A 24,009-nucleotide genomic window follows, 5' to 3' on the forward strand; every position below is an offset into this window, starting at 1 on the left:
TAGGAATATTAAAGATTTAGATAGCAATCCCCCTTATTTGAATCAATACACATGACGAATTTGAGCTGCACTTAATACTATTTTGAGGTTACATAACTACAATCCCGCATCCTGTCCCGCCGTAGGTACGGGCTAACGTTGCCACCTGCTGGAATATTTATTGTTTTGACCAGAGAGTCTGGTGCTTTAGGCTTTAAACTCTGTGTAAAGTTATTTGACCACACAGAGGCAGTAAAGTAACACTCAAAGTTGAATAACTGTTGATGCATTCAACAAAAATCGGAAATAGCAGCTTTAAGGAGGTCAAACGTTGAAGTAAAGGGATAGCGATGAGAAAAAGTACAACAACAATATCTACGACTGATAATAATAAGAATTATTTGTATTATTATCATTATATAATAATATAATAACGATTATACTAATATTATTATTATGTGTATTCATTATAGGACTATTGCCATGTTTTCACAAATAATTAGAAATGATGTAGCCTCTCTTTTTGAAAAGCACCTGATATAATAGCGCGCATATTGAAGCAGCATTTTTCCTGCAGGTTGCATTCAGATTGCTTAAGATATTGTATAATGCAAGCTCAACCTGAGCCAAGCTTCACAGTGTTTACAGTGAATTGAAAAACTTGCAGAGTTGCATGGAGTGCCTGAACGCAGCACGTGTTTCCAGGGTGGTGTTATATCCATAGTCTGCGGCACAGCGGCGCTGCATCACCCCGCCTCCTGTAGGATTGTCCTCCACCCCCAACACCAACCCACAGCAACCTGATACCGGAGACGAGCGGTCCAGACAAGCCTGCAAACGAGGCGTTCCCAGCCGCCCTGCCTGCCTGTCTGTCTGCACAGCGGAGCTCCAAAGCGTCAATGCCAAACGCCGCCGACTGCCTCGGGGAAGATCAGACCGAGATATAGCCAATCCCTCGTCCCATCGGCGGCCAGAATGGGTGTAATAGTCTCCGTCTATCGCAAACCAGAGAAGCTCACTGTTGGCGCCGTTGACTTGTGATTTTTTCCCCCCTCATCGGAGATCGTGAAATGAGACGGGACGAACTAACTGGCTAGCTCTTAGGCTAACATCGGTTAGCGTCTGTAGCAGTCAGCTTGTAACCTAACCGAGCTAATTGGCTAACGTTTATGCCAAATTCCTGCTTGTTGTGTCGAACGGGGGGACTGATTTTTTTTTAAAGCATTCAGCTGAGAATGGTCCGTGCTTACACGAATTAGTTGCACGACGTTTATTTTTGCGATCTTTGCCTAAGTTTTCTAGCACCAGACAGTCGCCCCCCCCCCAGGCAGCTAGCATGTCAGCTAGCAGATATGGACGTCGTTGGCTGGCCAGTTGTAGACGGCAGATCCGCCAAACGCGTTAGCTGCTCGGTGTGTCTGTCCGGTCCGTGCGGGAGTCGATAGCAGGACCAACTTTTTTATCGGCAGTGAATGTTAGACGACCCCAAAACAACAGCGCTTCATATTATTATTTTTTTGCCCCCATATATATATATATGTATATATATATACATTTATATATTAATGTGTTCCATGCCTGATAACTCGGTTCAAGTTATTGAGCTGACGTGAGGAAAGCACGGTGGTATCTGCTAAACAAGAGGACCAGGAAAGAAGTGGAAGAAGACTCGAAGGAGCTCCAACTGAGAGACCAAAGTCGGCTGTAAGCTGTCATGGCTGTGGGCCGAATCACGATGAAATCACTCGCTAAATTTGGGTTTTGCCTGACGATTCTCCTGACTTCTGTGGCTGGTAAGTGGCTTATTAGGGAATTGATTTTTTTGTTTTGTTTTTGTAAAGACGTAAATGTGCTTCTCATGAATATTTGATGCTTTCCTTTTGGGCTGCAGCCTGTATTTCGACCTGTATTTGTAGCTTGAATAATGTGTGCTACTAAAGCCTCTATTCAAATTATAATATTTTGACTGGGGCAGCTCTTGTGTTTATTACATTTGTGCCATCATCTTTGTATTGGTCATGCAGATTGTCCTCATTATACATTCCCCCGAAATCACCATATGCGTCTGTCTGTCCCCTCTACTGTCCTCTCCATCTTGGAGTGAACCTTCTTAGATATCTGCTTCTCGAACAGAGCCCTGGCTCCTTTTCTCTTCCTTCCTCCTCATCATTCTGTGTACAAAGGCCTGGAAAAACACTGCCGAACATACCGCAGTCCCCGTCTGCCAAGTTGTGCCCCTGTTTAAGACTTTTGGGCTGAAGCCAGGCTTCTGTGAGACCTTGAGCATGATAAGATAGGAGCCCGGCCTGCACAGAGATGGAGGAACAGTTCATGTGAGAGATAGAGGGGGGAGGAGGGGGAGTATGTGGAATGTGTGGGACAGGGGAGGTATTTTACAAGATGGGTAATTTAGGTGATAGAAGTTCAACATGGTGCTTAGGCTGTGTGTGTGTGTGTGTGTGTGTGTGTTTGAAAATAGGGTTTGCTCGTCTGGTGTTGCAGCCAAGTGCGTGGGTGTGAATGTGTACACAAACAGCTTCTTAATAATGTATTGTGTGTGTGTGTGTGTGTGTGTGTGTGTGTGTGTGTGTGTGAGGTGTTGTTGTTGAGGCTCCCCCATCCATTCATAGACTGTGTATTATCAGAAGCCCAGAGTAATTACGGTTGTAGAGGGAAATATGTAAGTGTGGCTCAGAATTTGAATGAACGGTTACTGTGTTTGGTGTTGACGTGGGGAAGAGAGACTCTATTTGCATCACATTTGCATCCAACAGACGAGTGTCTTATGTAAATACAATGCCGAGCGAGGACTGTAATTGCCAAAAGTTCCAGACAATATTTTTCTACCCTCTGATTTATGAGCTCGCACATGGAAGAAATACCGGAGAAAAGAGCCTGCTGCTTATGATACAAAAATTAGAAATAGATGAGTAAGGTGAAGGAAGTGGGGTGATTCAGCGGATGGAGCGGGACATGATGCATTTACTGAGGAGATGAGTTTCCAGGTTGTGACGTAGGATCAGTGGGGGGCAGCAGCAGAGGAGTGCAATTATTATTTTCAATCCAAATCGTAACATTCAGCAAACCTTTTTTTTTTTTTTGAGACATGGCATGCAAATTAGTATTACCGGCTGAGGGTTGACGCGTTCGCTCTAAAAATCGGTGCGAGGACGATTGATGGATTCTGGTGTGCGTGCGTGTAAACAGCCAATAAATTAGAATCGTTGCACCGAGCAAAACTAATTAGGGCGACAGCTTTTCCCTCCGAGTCTGAGCTCCCAACATTGTTTGGACTCCCATCGTCCCGCCTCGGCTTTCACCTCTTTCTCAAATCGTTCTTCATTTCCCTTCCACCTGCCACGCATTTAAACCCGTTTGCATCCGGAGCAGACGCTCACCTGCGGCGTGACCTGCAGGTGTTCTAAAGTAGTGACATTTAGATCCTAGCGGTTCAACTTGTAGCTCGTGGTCTCTCAGAATGTATGCCACAACCAGGGCACTGTTGAGCTCCTTTTTTTTTCAGGGGGTCCAAAGAGGATTAGGGCAGAAGTATTATACCAGGAGCACAAAAACAGGACTGCTCCTTTTGCTCCGCCTGTCCAAGCTGTGAGGCTGCGTGTCCCTCGGCACCACACTGTGGCGTTGACAGGCCCACTGTTGTACACAGAGCGGGCCGCTTCTCTCCGGGCCTCGCCGGGGGCCACGCCGGGGGCCACGGCGGGGACCACGGCGGGGACTGTCGGCTCTGCGGTCGCATCAGCGGAAAGTGAAGTTATTGGCTTGAGTTTAATTTGATGAACCAGGTACAGACTATTGTCAGAGCTGGCATGTAATCGGTGATTCGAATGGCAAGGTTAGATGAAGAGGACCGAGATGAGGATGAGTCCGAATAGCTGAAATGCCAAGTACAATACACGCTGAGGAATTTGCCTTGGAGACATTTTAAAAGCAGGAAGAGGAAGAGCTGAAATCTCCTTCATGTATTATGGGCTGGAACGGCGATTTGTACACGAGAGAGCCGTGCGAAGTCTGTATGAATGACGTCACTTGAGGCAGTGTTGGGTGGAGCTGAAGACTACAAGTTTGAAAATAGGTTGTTCTGGATCGTTTTTTTTTTTTTATTATTATTATTTATTTCATGAGTCTGACAATGTGATGGAGTAGAGGAGTGCTAAATCAGCGGAGTGCTCTTTCATTGGCCCATTACTGTCAATGAAAGTGTCAAATAAATAGTGAAATATGCCCAAAACAATTTCCCAAAGTCCAGGATGACCTAAAGATATTCGGTTTGTAAAAGATGCCACCATCTTATACCGTATTCATATTTATTTGGTAATAATTCCAGCAAATGTATACATTTATACAAACCTTAGACAGTAAGAAGGCAGCACGGTAAGTGTGTGTGTGTGTGTGTGTGTGTGTGTGTGTGTGTGTGTGTTTCAATTAACAGCATTGATTTATCCCAAAGCCCAGGGGCCCTCTCCACCCAGCAGCATCACCTTTAGCTCTCAAGCTAGTCTGCTGCGTGTGCATTATGGTCTGTCCTGAACGCGGACGAAGCACCGCGCAGGAGGCAAACGCGAGGACGGTAAATAGACGGAAGTAGCTCGTAAAATGTTCAAATCAGTTGTAAAGGCAACCGGTGCGTAGAAGCGAAAATAGAGGTAATACAATGATGTGTAATGCAATTTAGACAGGAAATCAAGGAAGGAGTTGTTGCAGACGGCGAAGGATATAAAAGCACTGCACCCACTTTGGCTCGGCAATATTTTGCACTCTGTCCACATCTTTTCTGCGCGAGATAAAATGACACGAACTGCAGCTCGAAACGGACCGACCGACGCTGGAAATGGGAGGGGAAGAAGAGAGGCACTTGTTCTCTAATACAGCGAGCCTTGTACTCTATTAGATGAGGGAAAAAATCAATGTCCGTCCTTCTCTTAGTCGCTCGGTTTGAGTTGTGAGCAGAGGCAAAAAGCAAAGCGGGATACAATAGGACAGTGTTCAGCCGGGCCTTCTGCTTTGGCAAAAAGGAGAAATTAGTGGATGTTTTAGAAAACAAAAGGTGCAGCCTTGAGACGGTAACTCAGAGTGACAGCCTATGATTAACACGAAAGCGTTTTTTCCTTAACCGGCAGAGACAATAAGTCTGGAGCGCGCAAAAAAATGTTGCTCAGAGTATGGATGAGCTGTTTAGGTTTTCTCTTTGTTCATGTATTTTCATGGTTGGAAGCTTTAAGGTCTTGTATTCATCTCTTTAATCATTAATAATGAGTCGTGTTGTGATTTTACTTCTTATATTATTATTCTTGTGCTGTTAGGCCTATAATACTCCAACTGAAACGTGATAGGGTTAAGCTTGGCGTGTCTTTGTATTTAACCACCGTGTTAATGCTTAAAGTGCTTCCCTGTGTTATTTGTAGCCTGTAGTATCACTCTGTGTTTTATTATAGGATGCCTACAGCCTGGAATCAACAGCAGCCAGACAGACGGGGTGTGAGCCGTTCATTCAAGGTTTTAGGAGCGGCGTCTCACTCGGGATGTTTGAACATATCATGCAGCTGATCATGAGCTTCTACAGTGAATAAAAGAGAGGAGGTGATATTTAGTTTTCGGGGTACATGGGTACTGGTGGGGCTCGAGGTTAACTACCCCTAAAATCCGGATGGGCTCACCCAGTTTATTACCTGATGATGCTGTCGGTGTTGAAATCGACAGGAGGAAAGCTAGTCAACGTGAGCTGTTAGCAGCCAGTGGACAGCACAGTCCTGCGGAAATGTATTGAGTTTCATGATGAGGCTCTCTCTATTCTGAAACATCAGTATTGGGCAAAGGGACGTTTTCAGGGCCGAATGTGATCTTGTAAAATGTATTTTTTGGCGAGAAACTTAATAAGAATAAATACAGTTTGTTTGTTGGAATTTCACTGGTATTGGTATCCATTAATAAATGTCTTTCTATTTCTAAAAGCCCAATGTGATTTTCCCCCGCTACGCTCTCCAGAACCTTTAGAAGGATATTCAGTTTACTACCACACAAGGCAAAGAAAAGTAGCTATTCATCACAACACAGAGCTGGCTTTTTTGCCTGAAAATGGATAAAATAGTTTCTAACCTGTTATTCTTTCTATCGACTAATTGTTTCTTTGGTATTTTTCTTTACAATGGGAGGTCTTAGTTCGCAGCACCTGTCTGCTCTCTCAGAACAGGTGAAGTCCCGTCATACCAGACGACCGCAGGCTGCAGCTCGTCAAGCAGCGGCTGTTCATTCAGTCAACGAGGAAGAGACGTCGTCATAAACAAAGAGCAAAATTCAGACGCAGCCTGGAACCAAACTTTTGCTTGCTCATAAATAATCTGAGATTATGCCCCACCCTACCCCCAACCCCACCCCCCTGTGGTGTGATGTAAACACCACCTCGCTCTGTCATCTGTGTTTTCATCACATATTCGGGAAAGTTAAGGTATAAAAGGAGGGGAGGGTGTATATTTGGTATAAATGCATCATGGTCAATAATGGAGGCCTCTAAGCTTTGAGGGGCAGTGTAAGCCTCAGGATTAGCATAACTGTACCAGACTCAGACAGACCCAGACTGAGTGGTGGTGTTTTGGGGGATGGGGGTGGGGGGGTGGGGTGGGGGGGTGCAGTCCCGTGGCAACAGATGGGACAGATTAAAGCCCCTTTCCACCACCACCACCACCACCACCACCCCCCCCTACGTCTTTAAACTCAACCGGGAGACTTGGGAAATTGGGGATGTCAGCAAAGACTCCCGAAAGCCGTCCATCCGACCTCAGCAACAAGCGCGCACCCAAACAGTAGCAGCAGGTACGATTGGGCCCGACACGTGCCGCTTTGCACCAAAAGTAAACGTCTCTACATGGCAACGTAACGTCAGCTCATCCCCCCATCACAAGACACACGCGTGTCTGCAGGGGAGACGGCGTGTGCACTGAGCACCCCCCCCCACCCCCACGTGTTCCCGCCTCCACTCTTGGACGTGAACTCGGAACCCGTCGCAGGGAGAGAAAACACTCGGTGACTTTTAATCACGTCTCGGACCGCCGTGTCTCGCGTCTCTCCGATGGGCCTTGGCAGCGAGGAAGGAGAGAGCCAGATTAGATCGCTGTTGTTTTTTAGCAGCGAGGGCTGAGGGGAAGGGGGAAGACTGGGGGTGGGAGGGTGCACCGAAGGCCAATTGGGGGAGGAGGCTTACAGGAGGGGGGGAGAGATTAGCAAATAACTGGGCCATGGGTAAACACTCAGCAGTGCCCGCCATCATCCAATGAACAGGCTCGGAGCAGAAAACTACTCCGAAGCCTTTTGATATGACTACCCTCTCTCTCTCCCCCCTCTCTGTCCCCCTCTCTCTCTCCCTCATCTGCCTCGCTCCACTGGCCTTGCCTGCATACTCTGACCCACAATCCAAAATCCTGCAGCGGAAGCCAAGATCGCACAGCGAGCTCCACGGAGCAGAACCGGGGACGGAGGCCCGCCACGGCCAATCAGAGATAAACACCAGAGATTGGCATCCAACCAGAAACGCTCGCAAGAAAGACGGAATTTTTTTTTTTCAGTCGAACGGAGTGGCAGACAAACCTATGAAACGTGACTACAGGGGTGCTGCCGTGGCTCAGACTGCAAATGAGCAACTTGTGACTGCTTATATCTATTTCATACTGCTGTGAAAACATCTCCATCAAACTACGTTTCTCCCCAAAAACTACATTGTACAAGATTACATTTGAACACATCATGGCACCACGTTAGTGAGTCATTAATCGTAACTGAATAGAGCCTGAACGCATCATAATGTCTTACCGGCTGCTAACAGCTAGCTAGTAGCTACTAAATCCAATGACTGTATTTCAGAGGGCGAATAGCCCCTCTTTGTTCAAAGATCCGGGGGAAATGATAATTAAAGAAGCAGCCTGTGCACACTTGTATGCAGGCAATGAACCGATTAGCTATTATCATCAGGGAACGTGATTTACATAATTAGTTGTGTTTACATGGAGGCATTGCTTTGTATTAATGCAACAAAAATGTATGAAAATCAGCCTTTTGTCCTCGTGGCAATGAAGGGGAAGAAAATCTATCACACTTGAATGAAAACCCGTAATCAATTTCTAGATAGAACTCAAGACGGTGAGCCTTGAATCTGCGGTTTCACTTTTCTTCATGCCCGAGAGCCTCTCGCTGACCAAGTATCATTACGGGGTTTTTCATTTCATAGCCTTGAATTGTTGTAAAAGTATTAATAATTCATGTCGGCATACAGTATCTGGCCAGCTTTGGGAGAAAGACGGGAGGTACTCTGCTCTATGGATTTCTGTTCTGTTCTCCGATCCTGTTGGGCAAGGTCAGTCCGTGTGTCTGTGGGTGTTGTCTCCGACTCGGCACTTCCTCCAATTGTTCCTTCATGTTCCTCATCTGCTGTCCTCTCCTCCACTTCTGGGTAATTAGAAAGGAAGTGTAGCTGAGGTACAAACAGTCATTGAGGCTTCTGAAAGGGGAAAGTGCGTAGTCCCTCTTAACCAGATGATATTGATAAAGCCTTTGACTTTGGTCTAACGCTGGGTTACCAGTGTTAGCTAGTTAGCCGGACATGCTAACTTTTGGAGCTTACAAACACGTGGTTTAATCAATTCCTTACGCTATTTATCTTGGAAAGGCTAAAAGACTAGGCCGGGTTTATTTAGGGATGCTAAGCTATGATTGGCTGTTCACCTTGTGTTTTCCTTTAAATGTATAATCAGCTGCCAGACTCCAATGGATCGGAGCTGATCTTCTATCTGCAGCACAGAAAGGTGGTAAAATATGAATGAGTGTGTGCCAATTATGTCGTGTTCTGCTTTAACGATAGAGGCGATGTTCCTCTTTTGGGGAAATCCGAGTTACTGAGCCATTTCAGCTTCCTGTGAGGCGCTAGAGTTGTGTAGTTTAGGCTGAAATCAAACGCAGCTCTAGGAGACGATGCTTTTCTTATCTGCTCAGTATTTATTTATTGTAGTTTAGTCTTGGGGGAGGGTTAGTCCTGTTTTTTTTCATTGCCTGTATGAGAACATGTACAGTATGACCTAATGCGTATGATAATTGTTTATTCCGTGCATTGTCGGCCCCGTTGGGAATCTAACCCTGGCGGTGCCGCCGGCGGCTCGTTGAGATTCAGTTTCCTCGTCAAAAAAAGAACAAAAATTCCTCCTCTTACTTAACCCGTAGTTTGAACTCACTCTGCATGCACACAGCGCGCTCCCCCCCCCCCCCCCCCGGAGGCAAAGTCAGTCCCACAGAACAGTAGGCAGCAAGGGCCCCGCAGGTCGAGGGCAGCCGAGGCCCACAGTAGGCCGGGGTTGATAGCTTTATCGGAGGATGGGAGCAGAGGAGGGAAGCTGGCGCCGTGCCCGGCCGAGCCACCGCTCCATCGAGTCACCCTCTGCCCACACAGGCTAGCTTGACCTTGGGCAGGGCACAGTCACCCTCCTCCCTCCGTAACACCCCCTCCCCCCACCACCACCACCACCATCCCGGATGAAGGAAAGGGAGGAACTGGCAGTGAGGGAAACAAACTCTCACATCGTGTTTCCCTTATCTGAAATGACCCGAAACGCAGGCTGTACACAAACACACAGTCTGAGATTGGCTCAAACCATTTCTCCCTGGAGCAAACTGTCCCTTTCACATCACATTCTTGCTTTTCTTTTCACTCAATAGAGGATTTTTGTAGGCCAACAGGAAGTTAGCATGTTGGTTCCCTCTACAAAAAGCAAATGGGATTTTTTATTTTCCCTGTTAGATTTTGGATCATTGCAGAAAATAATCTCCGTGGTTAACAACAAAATTTGATACTTAGATGATTTGTGCAAGATAATCTTCACAAATGAACACCACTTTTGTGATTTATTATTTATTTTTTTTTGAAGCATGAATACAATCGTCAGAAGTAGGAAGAAGGCTGTGAACAAACCACACCGCGGTCACCTGACTTCAAGCTGAAGCTAAAGGCGGACTAGTGTGCAGCGTGATGGCGATTGGTAGTCTCATTTAGCCGCTTGTTAGCAACCGCCTTTTTTAAAGACGCGTAAAAAACCCATTAAAATCATTTACGTCTGTTATCAGCAGAGCTTCAGCCATCGAACCAAAAACCCATCGACTGTGAGACGAGGGCGCCGGAAGTGCACAAATGCATTTATTTAGATGTCGTTAAACATCCGTCTCTCGTTTCTTTTTCATTGCACCGTGTGTTCTCGGCCCGTCTTGCTGTTTTTTTATTATATTTCTAAAAGGGGTTGTTTCGAGTGCTAGGGCTCCTCTTTTTCTCTGAGCCTCTGCCTGTGTTTGCATGATGTTCTTCAGGCTGGAGATTAAATTGGTATTTCTATTGATGAGCCTTCCCTTTCAAAGACTGCTGCCTCTCACTCAGCCAGACTGCCGTTCTTTAGTTGTGAATTCTCCTTTCAGACTTCTTATAGAAAGATGCTGTGTGATTAGAAGATGAACGCGCATATTCAAAGCGCTGTTGCTTCAGTGCGACGAGAATCGATAAAGAGATGCGATGACGTGCATGAATTCATGAAGCCGTTGCCACTCAATAACACAAACTGCCTCCATTTTGGAAATTTTGACGCGCTTGTCATCCAACCCAGCAGAGCTCGGCTGTGTTTCGCTCGAAATTTCTGTCCACTTAGCTCCAACTCCTCTTGTCTCCCCACAGCGGCGCAGGGCGAGGAGAGGGAGTGCGCCTTCACCGACCAGCAGCAGCAGTGGGAGGTGGACCCGAGTGGCGGGGGGCGAAGGCCGCGTCTCCCCGGAGAACAACCACCATCCGATGTGCCAAGGGCAGCCACTGCTTCGGGCCTGTGGGAGAAAAGTCCGCCGGGCGAAGTGCGACTGGTCAAACAAGGTACGACTCGAGGTCTAAAATGCTAGTTTTCTTTCACACTTCTATTGGAGTTTTTAGAGAATCATAACTCGTCCTCTCTCTCTCTCTCTCTCTCTCTCTCTCTCTTTCTCTCTCTCTCTCTCTCTCTCTCTCTCTCTCTCCTCTCTCTCTCATCTCTCTCTCTCTCCTCTCTCTCTCTCTCTCTCTCTCTCTCTCTCTCTCTCTCGTCTCTCTCTCTCTCTCCTCTCTCTCTCTCTCTCTCTCTCTCTCTCTCTCTCTCTCTCTCTCTCTGCCAGGCTGCTGGACTCACCTGGGCGACCACCAGGGCTGCCGAGACGACCGCTGCGTGGTGACCAACCTCCCGCCTCAGATCCAGAACGGGACGTACCACTTCTGCTGCTGCGGCAGCGACATGTGCAACGTCAACTTCACCGAGGACTTCCCACCGCCCAGCCCCACCACGGCACAAACCCCCTGTAAGATCATTCATGCACACCTGCAACGATGTACCACGTGTAGTCATACAATACATAATATCCAATGGTGTTGTGTTGTAGTCCGTTTCCTTTAACGTCTAGCCAAAGCGTTCACTCCTTCCATTCTTACCTTTCACAATAAAAGCCCTAGATATATACACATATAGAGACCCGTATATGGCTCTGGTAGCAACCTGTCAATCACAAGGTAGCCCCGCCCTATGGTCTGTTTGACTCTAAATGAAGCATAATGTTCTAAATGAACATCATGCTGTATTGAAGAAGACTTGAAACTAGAGATTGAGACCATAAACTCATGTTTACAATGTTTACTGAGGGAAATAAATCCAGAGAGAAGTAGAGTCATTTTAGACTAGACTTCTATACAACCAGAGGAGTCGCCCCCTGATGGACACTAGAGAGAATGCATTGGGCTTCACTTTTTAGAAGGCATCAACCTGGAGGGAACTCAAATAAATCGAGAGCGTTTTGCTATAAGGACAATAGCTTCCAGTAGCTTAGGCTCGACAACAATTTACCTGAGACAGGCTGCTGCTCTGGGTCAACAGGATCATGGTAGTCGGTCCTCTTCCTACGCAAATCTATTCAGAACTTTTATTGCTGCGAGTTTGCATCGCTGCCAGATTTGAAGGCGAGCATTCTGCTTTTCCGTGTCTTTTATTTGTGTCTTAACGTCTCCCGTTGTATGAAGGCCTTCACATTGTCCCTTTTTATACAGATAAATTGACTCGGGGGTCAATCTTTACAGATTCTAACTTCTCTGCCACGGCCGCAATCATGTCTTACACAATTCGGCGAAGGGGAAAAGAATGAAAGAAGTATGACTAACGTGGAGAAGAATGGGAGAAACACGAACACAGGCCCACACGGTCCTGAAACACAAAAGCTATTAACGGAGAAGAATGAACGGGCATACCTACACCTACTTTCTCTCTCTCTCTCTCTCTCTCTCGTCCTCTCTTCCTCCCCTCCTCCCCCTCTGCTTTGTCATACAGCCCTTACGGCTCAGTAAGGTGTCGAGCAAAACGAACACATGTATTGTTACTTGTTTCTGCCTCCAAAAGGTTTAGCTGTGAATGAAAGCAATGTGTGTGGCAGGATGAGGGGGCGGCTTGGCGGCGGCGGCTCATCATCTCTCCTGCCCACACATCAACACAAACGCACGCTCTCTCCCGTCTATGTCGTCTCTCCGCATTCCTCGGATAACATGGCGTCTGCTCCGTCTGCGGGCGTGTCCCCGCCGATGACGACGACGGCAGCAGGAAGCCAAGGGGGGGGGGGGGGGGGGGGGGGGGGTAAACATTTGGCGTTGGAAGACGGTTTGATTGATTGAGCGCTTTCGTGAGTTGTGTTGTAACTTTAAATCCGGTCTCTGTTTCTGCTCTGTTAACTCCTGACATGTCTGGGCAGATTCATGCCAGTATTATTAGCAGTAGGAAACGGTGTGAGCCAGTCGGCTGTTTGTGTCATCGTAAGCCAAGAAGCTCGGATGGCGACGTCCAGGGCTGGAGGGCGGGAGCAGTAGAAGGTGTTAGTGCAAGTACAGTAAAATAGACTTAAAATACAAATGATACGGATGTTTTATGTTGCAGCTGGTAAAAGTGGAGTTCATTTACTTTACATACTGTAATCTATAATAATACATCATGCAAATTAACTAACAGCTGTCAGATAAGATAGTGTAGTAAAAAGTACAAAGATCATTTTTTTAAACTGAAATTCTGGACACATCTCACACATTGCATCTTGTAAAGTTTTGTCGATTTTTTTATTTTTTTTTTGTCCGCATGTCGGTTGGCCTCGCTGTTTTCGGGGAGCTGTGTCAACCCCCATGCGTTAGTGTGTGTGAGGCGTGTGTGCGCGCTCGTGCTGCCACGTCTAGTTGAAGCCGCCCTCAGGCTCTCCGAGTCGTCATTGATTCGGCGTGTGTCGGCGTGTGTCGGCGGCTGTATTGGATGCAGAACGTGTGTTTCTGCTCTTCTCTACGATTTCTGCAGCAGACTAGCGGCATCTTTAGGCTGTCGAGTCTTCGTCTCCAGAGCGGCGCTCATGGTCTGATGATCCGAGACGTTTAAATGTTTGTATCCGAGACGTTTAAATGTTTGTAGGCCTGTGTTTGGGAAGGACAAACAAAAGAACTCGACAACATATTGTGTGCACACTTTCCAGCCTGTTGCAGATCTGTTGCACTGGATTGCATCTATTGTACAGGTGTACCTAATAAACTGGTCACTCAGCTGTTGCACACGGCCCTCCTCTGACTTCCTGCTCACTAATCAAAGGTTCCCACACACAGGTGTTACACTTTAATGTGTACTTTTTGTTTTTGATGTTTCCCCCCCCCCCCTCTTTCCTTGTAGACACCCGCCCACTGCGCCACGAAGAGACAATAATCATCGCCCTGGCAACCGTCTCCGTGCTGGCCGTGGTTGCCGTAGCAGCCTTCTTCGGTTACCGCATGATGCGCAGTGAGTTACCATGGAACCACTCAAGGCCATTTAAATGCTTCTTTTTGTTTTCTTGGCAGAATTTTAATAGGTTTTATAAAAATGAATCAGAGATGCTCTCTTCTTTAAACGCGTCCTCATGTTTTTTACATTTTCTGAACTGTGTGTGTGCGTGTGTGCGTGTTAACAGGAGATGGTAAGCAAGGCCTTCACAACCTGAATATGATGGAGGCCGCCGGCTCCGAGAGCTCTCTGGATCTAGACAATCTCAAACTGCTGGAGGTACGCGCCTACATTGTGTTCTCTGTTCGCCTCTCTACCTCCGTCTTTGTGTCGTTACAGCTCCACGCTGGCATGTGGTTGTTCTTAGTGACAGTGGTGGGGATGTGTAAATGGTAGAGATGACTCACCACATCTTTTATACCCCAAATCCTGGATTTTCTAAACCCCCCCCCCCCCCCCCCCCCGTTTTGAGAAGATGCAAGCTTGTATCACTGGCTTCAGCATCCCTACACACACAGGAAGTGTGTGTGTGTGTGTGTGTGTGTGTGTGTGTGTGTGTGTGTGTGTGTGTGTGTGTGTGTGTGTGTGTGTGTGTGTGTGTGTGTGTGTGTGTGTGCGTGTATAAACAAGAGTTAGAAAGAGAAAAGGAGAAACCAAAGGCATCCACGAGGTCTACGGTTCCGTTTTGTCGTTTCCAATGTTTTATCATCCGATCACAGCAGGATGCATTAAGTGACGGGTCAGGGCGCACAAAAATAGGATTTTTTTTTTTTTTTTGCTTACACTGACGCAGGATCCCGACAACCTGATATGGGAGAGCTCATATTGTGACAGGAAGTCAATGGAGTCTGGATGATATTCAGACACAATGACATAAGCAGGGCGAAGGGATTAAAAGGCGAGCGGAGAAACGAAGGCAGGAGACGCAGCGATGACAGATCGTAACTTTTAAAGTCCAATTTAACTTTTCTCAGAATATCATGATTTCTTTTTCAAAAGACACATTCTCAAAGGAACACGAGGCAGTGCTGCTCACGAGCTCATTCAGCTGGTGGAAGCTGAAAGGAAGATTACATTTGTCCAATCATCGATTCGGGCTACGAGTTATCACAACTTTGCTCTCAAAATTGAGAGATTCGGGAAGCGTAGATACATCTCACACAGTGTGAAATGGACTTTGTATGAAGAGAGTATAGGTTGTGGAGGATGGTTGGGTAAAAAAAAAAACAGAGACTTTCACCCAGGAAACCGCTGTTCTTGACTTATTTAGTCGTAACCCTACATTGTAAGTTGATTTTACATCGCTGTACAAACCAGAAGCAAGAGAGTTCTGTCTCACGCAGGTTTCAAGTCTCTGCAAGTTTGTTATCCAACTGGGGAAAAAGGTGAAATCAGTGCCAGACAAGAAGGCAGAAAAAAACTGTAACTTTCCGTGTCTTCAATGTGACATGTAGGTGTCTCTGAAAAATGACAAAAGACAGCGTTCAGTGCTGACGTTTTGTTTTCTCTTCTCTCTCTTTCGACATCTATTCAGTGGAGAGCGCTATCTCTTCAGGCAGGAGTTGATTTCAGAGCGCTGTCCTTGTGCCTTATCAAATGCAGGCGCTCGTTCTTTCACGTCAAACTCATGGGGGGGGGGGTTCGGGTCTTAAAGACAAAATAGAGTCTCCTGCTTTTACAGTGTACTCTATAGCCAGAGATAAATGTTTAGCAGACGTGGAGGTGGAAATAGATGCACTCGTTTCTTAATCCTTTCTCAGGCAGAATGTTTAGACCTCAATGCCACAGTGTGTTCCTGCTAATTCAGGACACTGATTGGAAGATTTGGAACTGACTTGAGGCCATTTTTAACCGTTTGACTGCGCTGTTGGCCTTTAACTTTGTTTTTTCCAATCTGCCTTCTGCCTGATTGGCTATCTTTATTTGCTCCTCGTGTTTCTTTTGTCATTTGTAAACGGCACAAACAAAACAATTATTTCATTCACACAGTTTGTTTGTTTTTGTTAGACGAGAGAGAAATAACGATCCATAACTCTATATTTTTCCCCCTGCTTCCCCACCAGCTGATCGGGCGCGGTAGATACGGCGCCGTCTACGGCGGCTCTCTGGACGAGCGACCCGTGGCCGTGAAGGTGTTCACCGCAGCCAACCGGCAGAACTTCCTCAACGAGTGCTCCATCTACCGGCTGCCGCTGCTGGAGCACGACAACATCGCCCGCTTTGTGGCCGCCGACGAGCGGACGGGCCCAGAGGGACGCACGGAGTACCTGCTGGTCATGGACTACTACCCACATGTGAGTAGTAGGGGGAGGCGTCTAGTGTGTGTGTGTGTGTGTGTGTGTGTGTGTGTGTGTGTGTGTGTGTGTGTGTGTGTGTGTGTGTGTGTGTGTGTTCAACATCAAGACAGGAACTCTAGGACCTCTACCATAAATATTCATGCAGATGTACCTTTTAGACCGAATACATTTGCTGTCCAAGCCTTAAGCATCATAATCACAGCCAATGAAAGGAGCCTATTGTGCATCGCGGCTAATGCGCATTGTCATGGAAACGCAGTGCAGGCCAGGACAGGAGACTGAGACACGTAATGCATCCAAATAAATGATAATCTCATTAAAACGAACCGATTTAATGTCATTTTCTTCAGTAGCAGATGTGGGCATTGCCTTTGTGATTGATTGTTGAGAGGAAAGGGGTGTGTGTGTGTGTGTGTGTGTGTGTGTGTGTGTGTGTGTGTGTGTGTGTGTGTGTGTGTGTGTGTGTGCGTGTGCGTGCGTGCGTGCGTGCGTGTGCGTGCGTGCGTGTGCGTGCGTGTGTGTCAGGGCCGATCATGGATTTATCAAGGCTGATGGAGAAGATTGAGGAAGGAAATGAATCATGTACAGAATCCTTTCTGGTCTCGATATTCCTCATAAAATGTTGTTTTTACACCAAATTCTTTAATCAGAATTCCTTTCCGCTTGCAAATATGTCATGGCTCTGCAAGGCCGTTATTGGGTTGGTGATAAAATGCTGTTAAATTCAGTTTTATTGTGAATCTCCAAAGGGAGGTCAAAGCACAAGGTTGACCTTTAAAGCTCTAAATTAGAAATGTGAAGATAATCTGTTTGTCCGTCTTGACCTTCTCGGGGTTAAGATAAAATGGAATTCAGATTTGTACAGTAAAAAGAAGGCTTCTCTTCGGCTATGATCGCAAAGTACAGAAACCAACATGGGGGAGTTCCAGGGGGTCCCCAGGAAAACGGGGAATAGTTTATTTTTATTCTAAGAGCCATACGAGTGACTGTGCCGACCACAGGTTTCACTTCCTCCACGGTCGTCTCCACAACTATAGAAGTCAGGTCTTAAAGGAATCCTTCACCCACAAAATGACCATTTGTATGTCAACGACTCGCCCCGTGTTACTTTGAATTCTCAAGGAAAATCATATTTTTCTCTCACGCCTTAACCCTCTGAACCTCAAGCAGTTTTGGGACATTTTTTCGCTGCTGTCATTCTTCTCTCTGTGGCCTTGTTTTTCACTGCAACGCAAAAGTCCCGCCCCTCTATGGAAACAGAACAATCATGGCTAGAAGCAGAGAGAACTCAAAAATATCTTTTGTTCAGAATAAGTTACAATGTCAAAAATCATAAAGAAAAAGAACGTAAGTTCAATCTCTTTGATGATTTAGTTTACGTTTTTGAAGTTTCAAGGAATTTTTGTTCCGTGACTCTTAGTCTCAGCCAAGTCAATCGTGGCTTCCTAGTTGCGCTGAGGATCGCAGAATTTAATGCTTTTTACAGGTTCTGCTTTGAGCAAACGGTTTCCTTTCAACTACATCAAAACATCAATCAAATCTAACAACCAAAATCTTTTTAGACGGAAGCAAGATCGTATCAAATGGGGGTCCGTCACCAAATGTGTATCAGTTTAGGGATCCTTGAGAGGAGTCGTCTTTCCCTCTGTGTTCTCTCTCTAATCTCCCTTGTTTACCGTCCTCGTCCTTCAGTATTTCTGTCTGCTTTTGTCCCTCACTCTCTGGGCCCTGTCTCCTTCTCACGCCCCCCCCCCCCCCCCCCTCCCCTTCAGGGCTCTCTGAGTCGCTACCTGGGCGTCCAGACCAACGACTGGATCAACAGCTGCCGACTCGCTCACTCAGTCACCCGCGGCCTGGCTTACCTGCACACGGAGCTCTTCAAAGGAGGTGAGCTGGAGGCCACACACACACACACACACACACACACACACACACACACACACACACACACACACACACACGTCACAGTTAATTACATAACTGCTCACAGTTTACTCAAGCTCAAGTTCCAAGCCTGTTACTGAAACGCATCCGAAGAATCGTGGTGGAAAACAGGAAAGCTTTCAGTGCATGTAGTCCTGTTAGTTTAGATTATTTTCAAATGGCTTTACTGTGTGTGTGTGTGTGTGTGTGTGTGTGTGTGTGTGTGTGTGTGTGTGTGTGTGTGTGTGTGTGTGTGTGTGTGTGTGTGTGTGTGTGTGTGTGTGTGCGTGCGTGCGTGCGTGCGTGCGTGCGTGCGTGCGTGCGTGCGTGCGTGCGTGCGTGCGTGCGTGTGTGCGCGCGCGCGCGCAACATCAAGACAGGAACTCTAGGACCGCTACCATAAATATTCATGCAGATGTACCTTTAGACCGAATACATTTGTGTGTGTTTTGAGCCCTCTTACAACCCGCACCCTGCAGCTCCACGTGGCTGCGTTTGGCTTGGAGCGCTCTGCATCCCTGCATTTTGACGCACGTACACACGGGGCGTGCACGGTCCAGCCGAGGGTATTTATAGACTGGCCTCAAGCTAAGAGAGTGTATAAAAGAAATCAGTCTCACGAGGCAGAAGTGACAACTGAACTGAGCCTCGAGACTGCTCCTCCTCCTCCTCCTCCTCCTCCTCCTCCTCCTCCCTCTCTCTTCATCAGCGCAGATAAGGAGAGGAATAGAAGGGATTCTGTTTGTGCAAGCGCGTGACAACTTTTCTGCAAGTCGGCAGAGCGGAGGAGCGACAGAAGCGCGGCTGCGAAACAGCGAGAATCCCTCAGGCTTCGGTACAGTCGCCATCCTCCCCCGTTCCTCCCCCATTCCTCCCCCTCTCATCAATAGAAGGCAGCAGATAACTGCGGCGGCTGCCCGGGACTTCCAGCTGCCCCCTCGCGGCGCCCTCTGCTGGACGGCAGCAGACTGCAGGCGGAGAGGCCACTGTGATTGGGTCTTAATCCCATTGTTGTAGATTAGATTAGAGGGTTTTAGCTGTCTGTCGACAGCGCAGCTTGCTGCGGCGAACAATGAGTAATGAGTGGAATGGAAAGCTGTGTGAAGGGATTTGCTGGCTGTTATCGTTCATTCGCAAATACCACAAAAAAAAAACCAGCCCATCTTTTGAAGCGCAAACATTTTTTGGGAGCGCTGCGCCGGCTTACACGTTTAATAAAAGATAAATTAGCCCCAATCCATTTTGTCTTCTCCTCATCCTCTCTTTCCCCCGTTTCGCCCATCAAGACCTGTACAAGCCGGCGGTCTCCCACAGGGATCTGAACAGCCGGAACGTCCTCGTCAAGGCCGACGGGACGTGCGTCATCATCGACTTCGGCCTGTCCATGAAGCTGACGGGGAACAGGCCGGCGCGCCACGGCGAGGAGGAGAACACCGCCATAAGCGAGGTGAGCGTTCAGCAGCTGTAGGATCTACGTCTCCCCGTCTCACCTCCATCTCTTTTCGCCGTGACTCACCTTGCTTTTCTCACTCCGTCTGCCAGGTGGGGACGATCCGCTACATGGCCCCGGAGGTCCTGGAGGGGGCGGTGAACCTGAGGGACTGCGAGTCGGCGCTGAAGCAGGTGGACATGTACTCCCTGGGCCTGATCTACTGGGAGAGCTTCATGAGATGCACTGACCTCTTCCCTGGTGAGACACATGCTACCATCACCAGCAGCACAAGCCCCTCCCACACTGCAGACTGCACAAAGTCATTAAATACACATTAATCTCATCTGGGAAGCAGACGCCAAAATGCACATCCATAATGAATATTACTGCCGCGTGAAAAATATGTGAGACGCGTCCTTCCTCGTCCTTACCTCCAGGAGAGTCGGTGCCAGAGTACCAGATGGCCTTCCAGGCGGAGGCAGGAAACCACCCGACGTTTGAGGACATGCAGGTCCTGGTGTCCAGGGAGAAGCAGCGGCCCAAATTCCCCGAGGCCTGGAAAGAGAACAGTTTGGTACGTTAGTGTGTGTGAAAAGACGTTCTCAGAGAACTGTGTGTGCATTTATTAGTGGTGCAACGGCTGGTAAAAGTCTATAAAAGATTATAGCAGCTGGTCTACAAGGCTCCAGAATCCAGGCGTTGTTTCTATAGCGATGAGTGTTCGTATTGCTCGTATTGTTGAATATCAAAACCGTGTCTCCTCCTCCAGGCGGTCCGCTCTCTGAAAGAGACGATGGAGGACTGTTGGGACCAGGACGCAGAGGCCCGTCTTACGGCCCAGTGTGCCGAGGAGCGTCTGGCGGAGCTGCTCCTCATATGGGACCGGTCCAAGTCGGTCAGCCCTACGCTCAACCCCATGTCCACCACGCTGCACAACGAGAGGTAGGCGTGAAGGCAGGACGAGCTCTATCGACGCGCTGCTCCTTTCAAATGTCCTCTTTAACGTGTTTTTTTTTTTTTTGCCTCTCCGTGTTTCCCGCCAGGAATCGCATGACGCCGAAGTCGGGTCCGTACACAGACCAGACGTCCACTTACATCGAGGAGCACGAGGGCGTTGCCAAGAATGCGCAGGCCGACACCACCGGCTCGGTGAGCGGTCGGGTCGGGACCGGAGAGAGGAACAGGAACTCCATCAATCAGGAGCGCCAGCAGCAAGCCAACGCCCGCCTGCCGAGCCCGGAGGGCAGCAGCACCAGCGCGGGGCTCAGAGGCAGCCCGTCAGCCTCCACCACCACCACCACCATCGTCTCCGACTCCGAGGGCACCACAGGGTCCGCCACGGTCCCCGTCTGCCTCCACCTGACCCAGGAGGACCTGGAAACCACCAAGCTCGACCCCAAGGAGGTCGACAAGAACCTGAAGGAGAGCTCGGACGAGAACCTGATGGAGCACTCGCAGAAGCAGTTCTGCTCCCCGGACCCGCTGAGCCCCGGCAGCTCCAGCCTCCTCTACCCGCTGATCAAGATGGCGAGCGAGGCCGCGGGCACGTCGGACCCCGCCGCCCCTATGCCCGCCACCATCTTCCCCCTGCCCAAGCAGCAGAACTTGCCCAAGAGGCCGTCCAGTCTGCCCCTGCGCACCAAGCCCACCAAGAAGGAGTCGTCGTCGTCCTCACTCAGGTTCAAGTTCGGACGCTCGGGGAAGTCCAACCTGCGGCAGGTGGAGGGCTCAAAGATGAACATTGGTGCAGTGACGGGCACCAACACAGTAGCGGAGGCTCATCGGGGCGCGGGCACAAACAACACACCCGCTCTGCGCGACGGTCACGCCAACGGTAGCGCCAACGGCGCCGCTAACGGTCACGCCAGCGCCGGGGTCTCGACCATGGTCGCAGGCGGGGCGACGGGTTTCGGAGGGTCCGGCGTAACTCAGAACGGGTCCGGAGACGGCCGCCTGAGCCTCGGCGTCATCACAGCCAGCCCCGACGAGCACGAGCCGCTCCTGAGCCGCGAGCGGGAGCAGCCCGACCCGAGGGAGGCGGCGCCGAGCGTCGCGGCCCTCCGCTCGGCCCGGCCCAACACGAACAACAACAACAGCAACACCGGCCACGGCAGGGGGGACGGGGAGAGCGGAGGAGAGAGCGACGGGGGGGAGGAGGAGGTGAGCGGAGAGGGAGGGAGCAGGGAGACCCCAGGAGAGAGCTCGGGGTCCGGTGTCGCCGCCCCCCAGCGGGAAGTTCCGGTCACCATGAGAGGGGAGGCCCTGCTCAGGCAGCCCAGAGCCCGCCGGCCTGAGAGACCCAACTCCCTGGACCTGTCCTTCACTACACAGGACCTGGCCACACTAGGTGACTGCATATTTATTTAGGTGCATTCAATTATATTATTATAAATTGTTGAATAGATTGATGATTCTGAACTTTGTGTCCTTAAAGGGACACCACACCAATTTTACACGAAGAGATCATGTATGTGAATATGTTTTCATGTGAAAAGCTTCAGGGACTGATCAGTGTCCCCTTCCTGTCTTCCAGGGGAGGGCCTGGTCCAGCCGGACGGGGACTTGGGGCCGGGCGGCGAGAAGATCAAGAAGCGCGTCAAGACGCCGTATTCCCTGAAGAAGTGGCGGCCCACCACGTGGGTCATCTCCACGGACGCCAGGGGGCCGGAGGTCAACAACAACGGGTCGTCCCGCGGCCAGGCTCACAGCCAGAGCCGGCCCAAGTCCAGTTCGGCCATCTACCTGCGGGGGGGCAGCTTGGCCAGCGAGCCCAGCGACACGCACGTGTGAAACTGACAAGACTGAAAAAAATATATAATAATAATAATAATAATAATAACAAGCAGAGAGGTTTGGTTTGTGTCTGCTGGGCTCCTTGCAGGAGGAAGCTCCGGAGCGTCTCGTGAACAAACAGTCTGAGTCTGATCGTGTACAGTAATTAGGTCCGTCTCACTCCCGTGTGTCTTTCTGATGATGGCATTGCTTTAAGTGGAATCCAGCTATGCAGCATTCTCATCCGCTTCTGTTTACGCGTTTTAGTAATCTCCCTTTTTGTCTGGGGTTTTTTTTGTTTTGTTTTAGTTTTTTACCACGTTTCGTCCTGATTTCTCTCTTTTCTGTGTGCACTTTGAACCGACTAAAATCAGTGTTTAGAAAAGTCCTGTCTGTTGCGACCACAAGTGGTCTCTAAACTTAAGAAAGAAATAGAAAAGCAAAAGGCGACGACAAACAATCAACACTTTGAGCGCTCCCGTTCGCTGCATCAAGCGATGTTTCGGGAGCGTGCTCGGTAAAAAGCATCGACGGTCTTAAAAGACGGAACAAACTGCTCTAATCTTTATTTGTTTCCTTGATTTGTATGCAATACCAATTTTATTTCGCCTGTGTATCGATTTTTGTATCATTTTTAATTGTGCAATAGGATTTAGCTTTTAGAACGCTTTCAATGTTTTTTTAACGCTTCCGTTCTGTTGGTTGTTGTTTCAATCCCGTCGTTATTTTTCGATATGTTAATCTCTGTTGCACTTATGAATTGTCACAATCGTTTTGTAAACAATCCACCGTACACTATCACCCCCACCCCCCCCTGACTCGAGAGGAGAAAAAACAAAACAAATGACAATCCTCTTTCCTTCTTCTCTGGACTATTTTTTTGGGTTGGGGGGGGCACACACATTTACAATCAACCCAAGCTGACTGAAAGAAAAAAGTGGGTTTTCATGGAACTCCCTCTGCTTGCACAATGAACACCAGGAATGGCTCAAACTCCGTGGGGGGGTCTTTTAAAGCTACAATCACCGGAATCAAACCTGCGGAGGGATCCGTTTCAGTGTCCGACTCCCTTCACTGTCCCGCCATCGCCTGACCTCACTGTGGACTCTGAAACACTAAGAAAGCCCAGATTCTGCTCCTTGAACCATTGTCGGAAAAACCATACACTAAAAGAAACCAAACCCCTCTGAAGCACGCTGGATATTATTTCTGCTTCTCCTCGTCTCATCCCTTGATGTCCGAACGACTGATTCCTGCGCGTGTGAGTGTGCACGTGTCTTGTTTTCCTTTTACGAGCATTAGATTCGGGCCGTAGTGCTGTACAGGCGTGCTGAAATGTCATCATTTTGTATTTTCAGGCGCTGCTTCAGGGCATATGAAAAGATCTCATTTATGTTTTTGTAATCTGTAATTTGTATGAAAAAACAACATATGTATGTGTATTGCATTGATATTTGCATCATTTTTATGGAATTCTTTTTTTTTTTTTTTTTTTGCATTCAATGGACACGGCCTTCGACTCCATTGCTATGCATCTGCTCGGTACAGTTTCTGTAAACATTTTCAAGTCAATATGGAAGAAAAAAAAAAAAGTCAATAAATGTATGAAATATTTGTTTGTTATATTTGTTAAGGTCATATCTCATTTGGGTTTCAGGGTTTTTATTCTGAAAGTACTGCAACAAGAAAAATTCCAGTAGTCATTCTATAAAGAAATAATTTTTTTCCAATGTAGGTTTTCCCAAAATGTTGCACTATTTCTTTAAAAATGCTCCCT

At 48.2% G+C, this 24,009-nt stretch overlaps 1 protein-coding gene across 1 annotated transcript; it reads left to right on the forward strand.

The window, feature by feature from the left end:
- The first annotated feature begins 745 nt into the window (after positions 1-745).
- LOC137879203 (bone morphogenetic protein receptor type-2-like) lies at positions 746-23,846 on the forward strand. Its single transcript, XM_068719867.1, is given in 16 exon segments — positions 746-1,772; positions 10,694-10,755; positions 10,757-10,795; positions 10,797-10,832; positions 10,834-10,882; positions 11,158-11,337; positions 13,719-13,826; positions 13,996-14,087; positions 15,872-16,102; positions 17,878-17,992; positions 19,315-19,475; positions 19,571-19,718; positions 19,898-20,034; positions 20,230-20,402; positions 20,504-21,807; positions 21,994-23,846. Coding segments are annotated over 16 exon segments (3,171 nt in total). The 5' UTR covers positions 746-1,693; the 3' UTR covers positions 22,251-23,846.
- Positions 23,847-24,009: the final 163 nt, after the last annotated feature.

The sequence above is a fragment of the Cebidichthys violaceus genome, unplaced genomic scaffold (genome assembly GCF_023349555.1).
Source record: "Cebidichthys violaceus isolate CVI_PGR_0920_01 unplaced genomic scaffold, fCebVio1.0.p SCAF_24, whole genome shotgun sequence".
NCBI lineage: Eukaryota > Metazoa > Chordata > Actinopteri > Perciformes > Stichaeidae > Cebidichthys > Cebidichthys violaceus.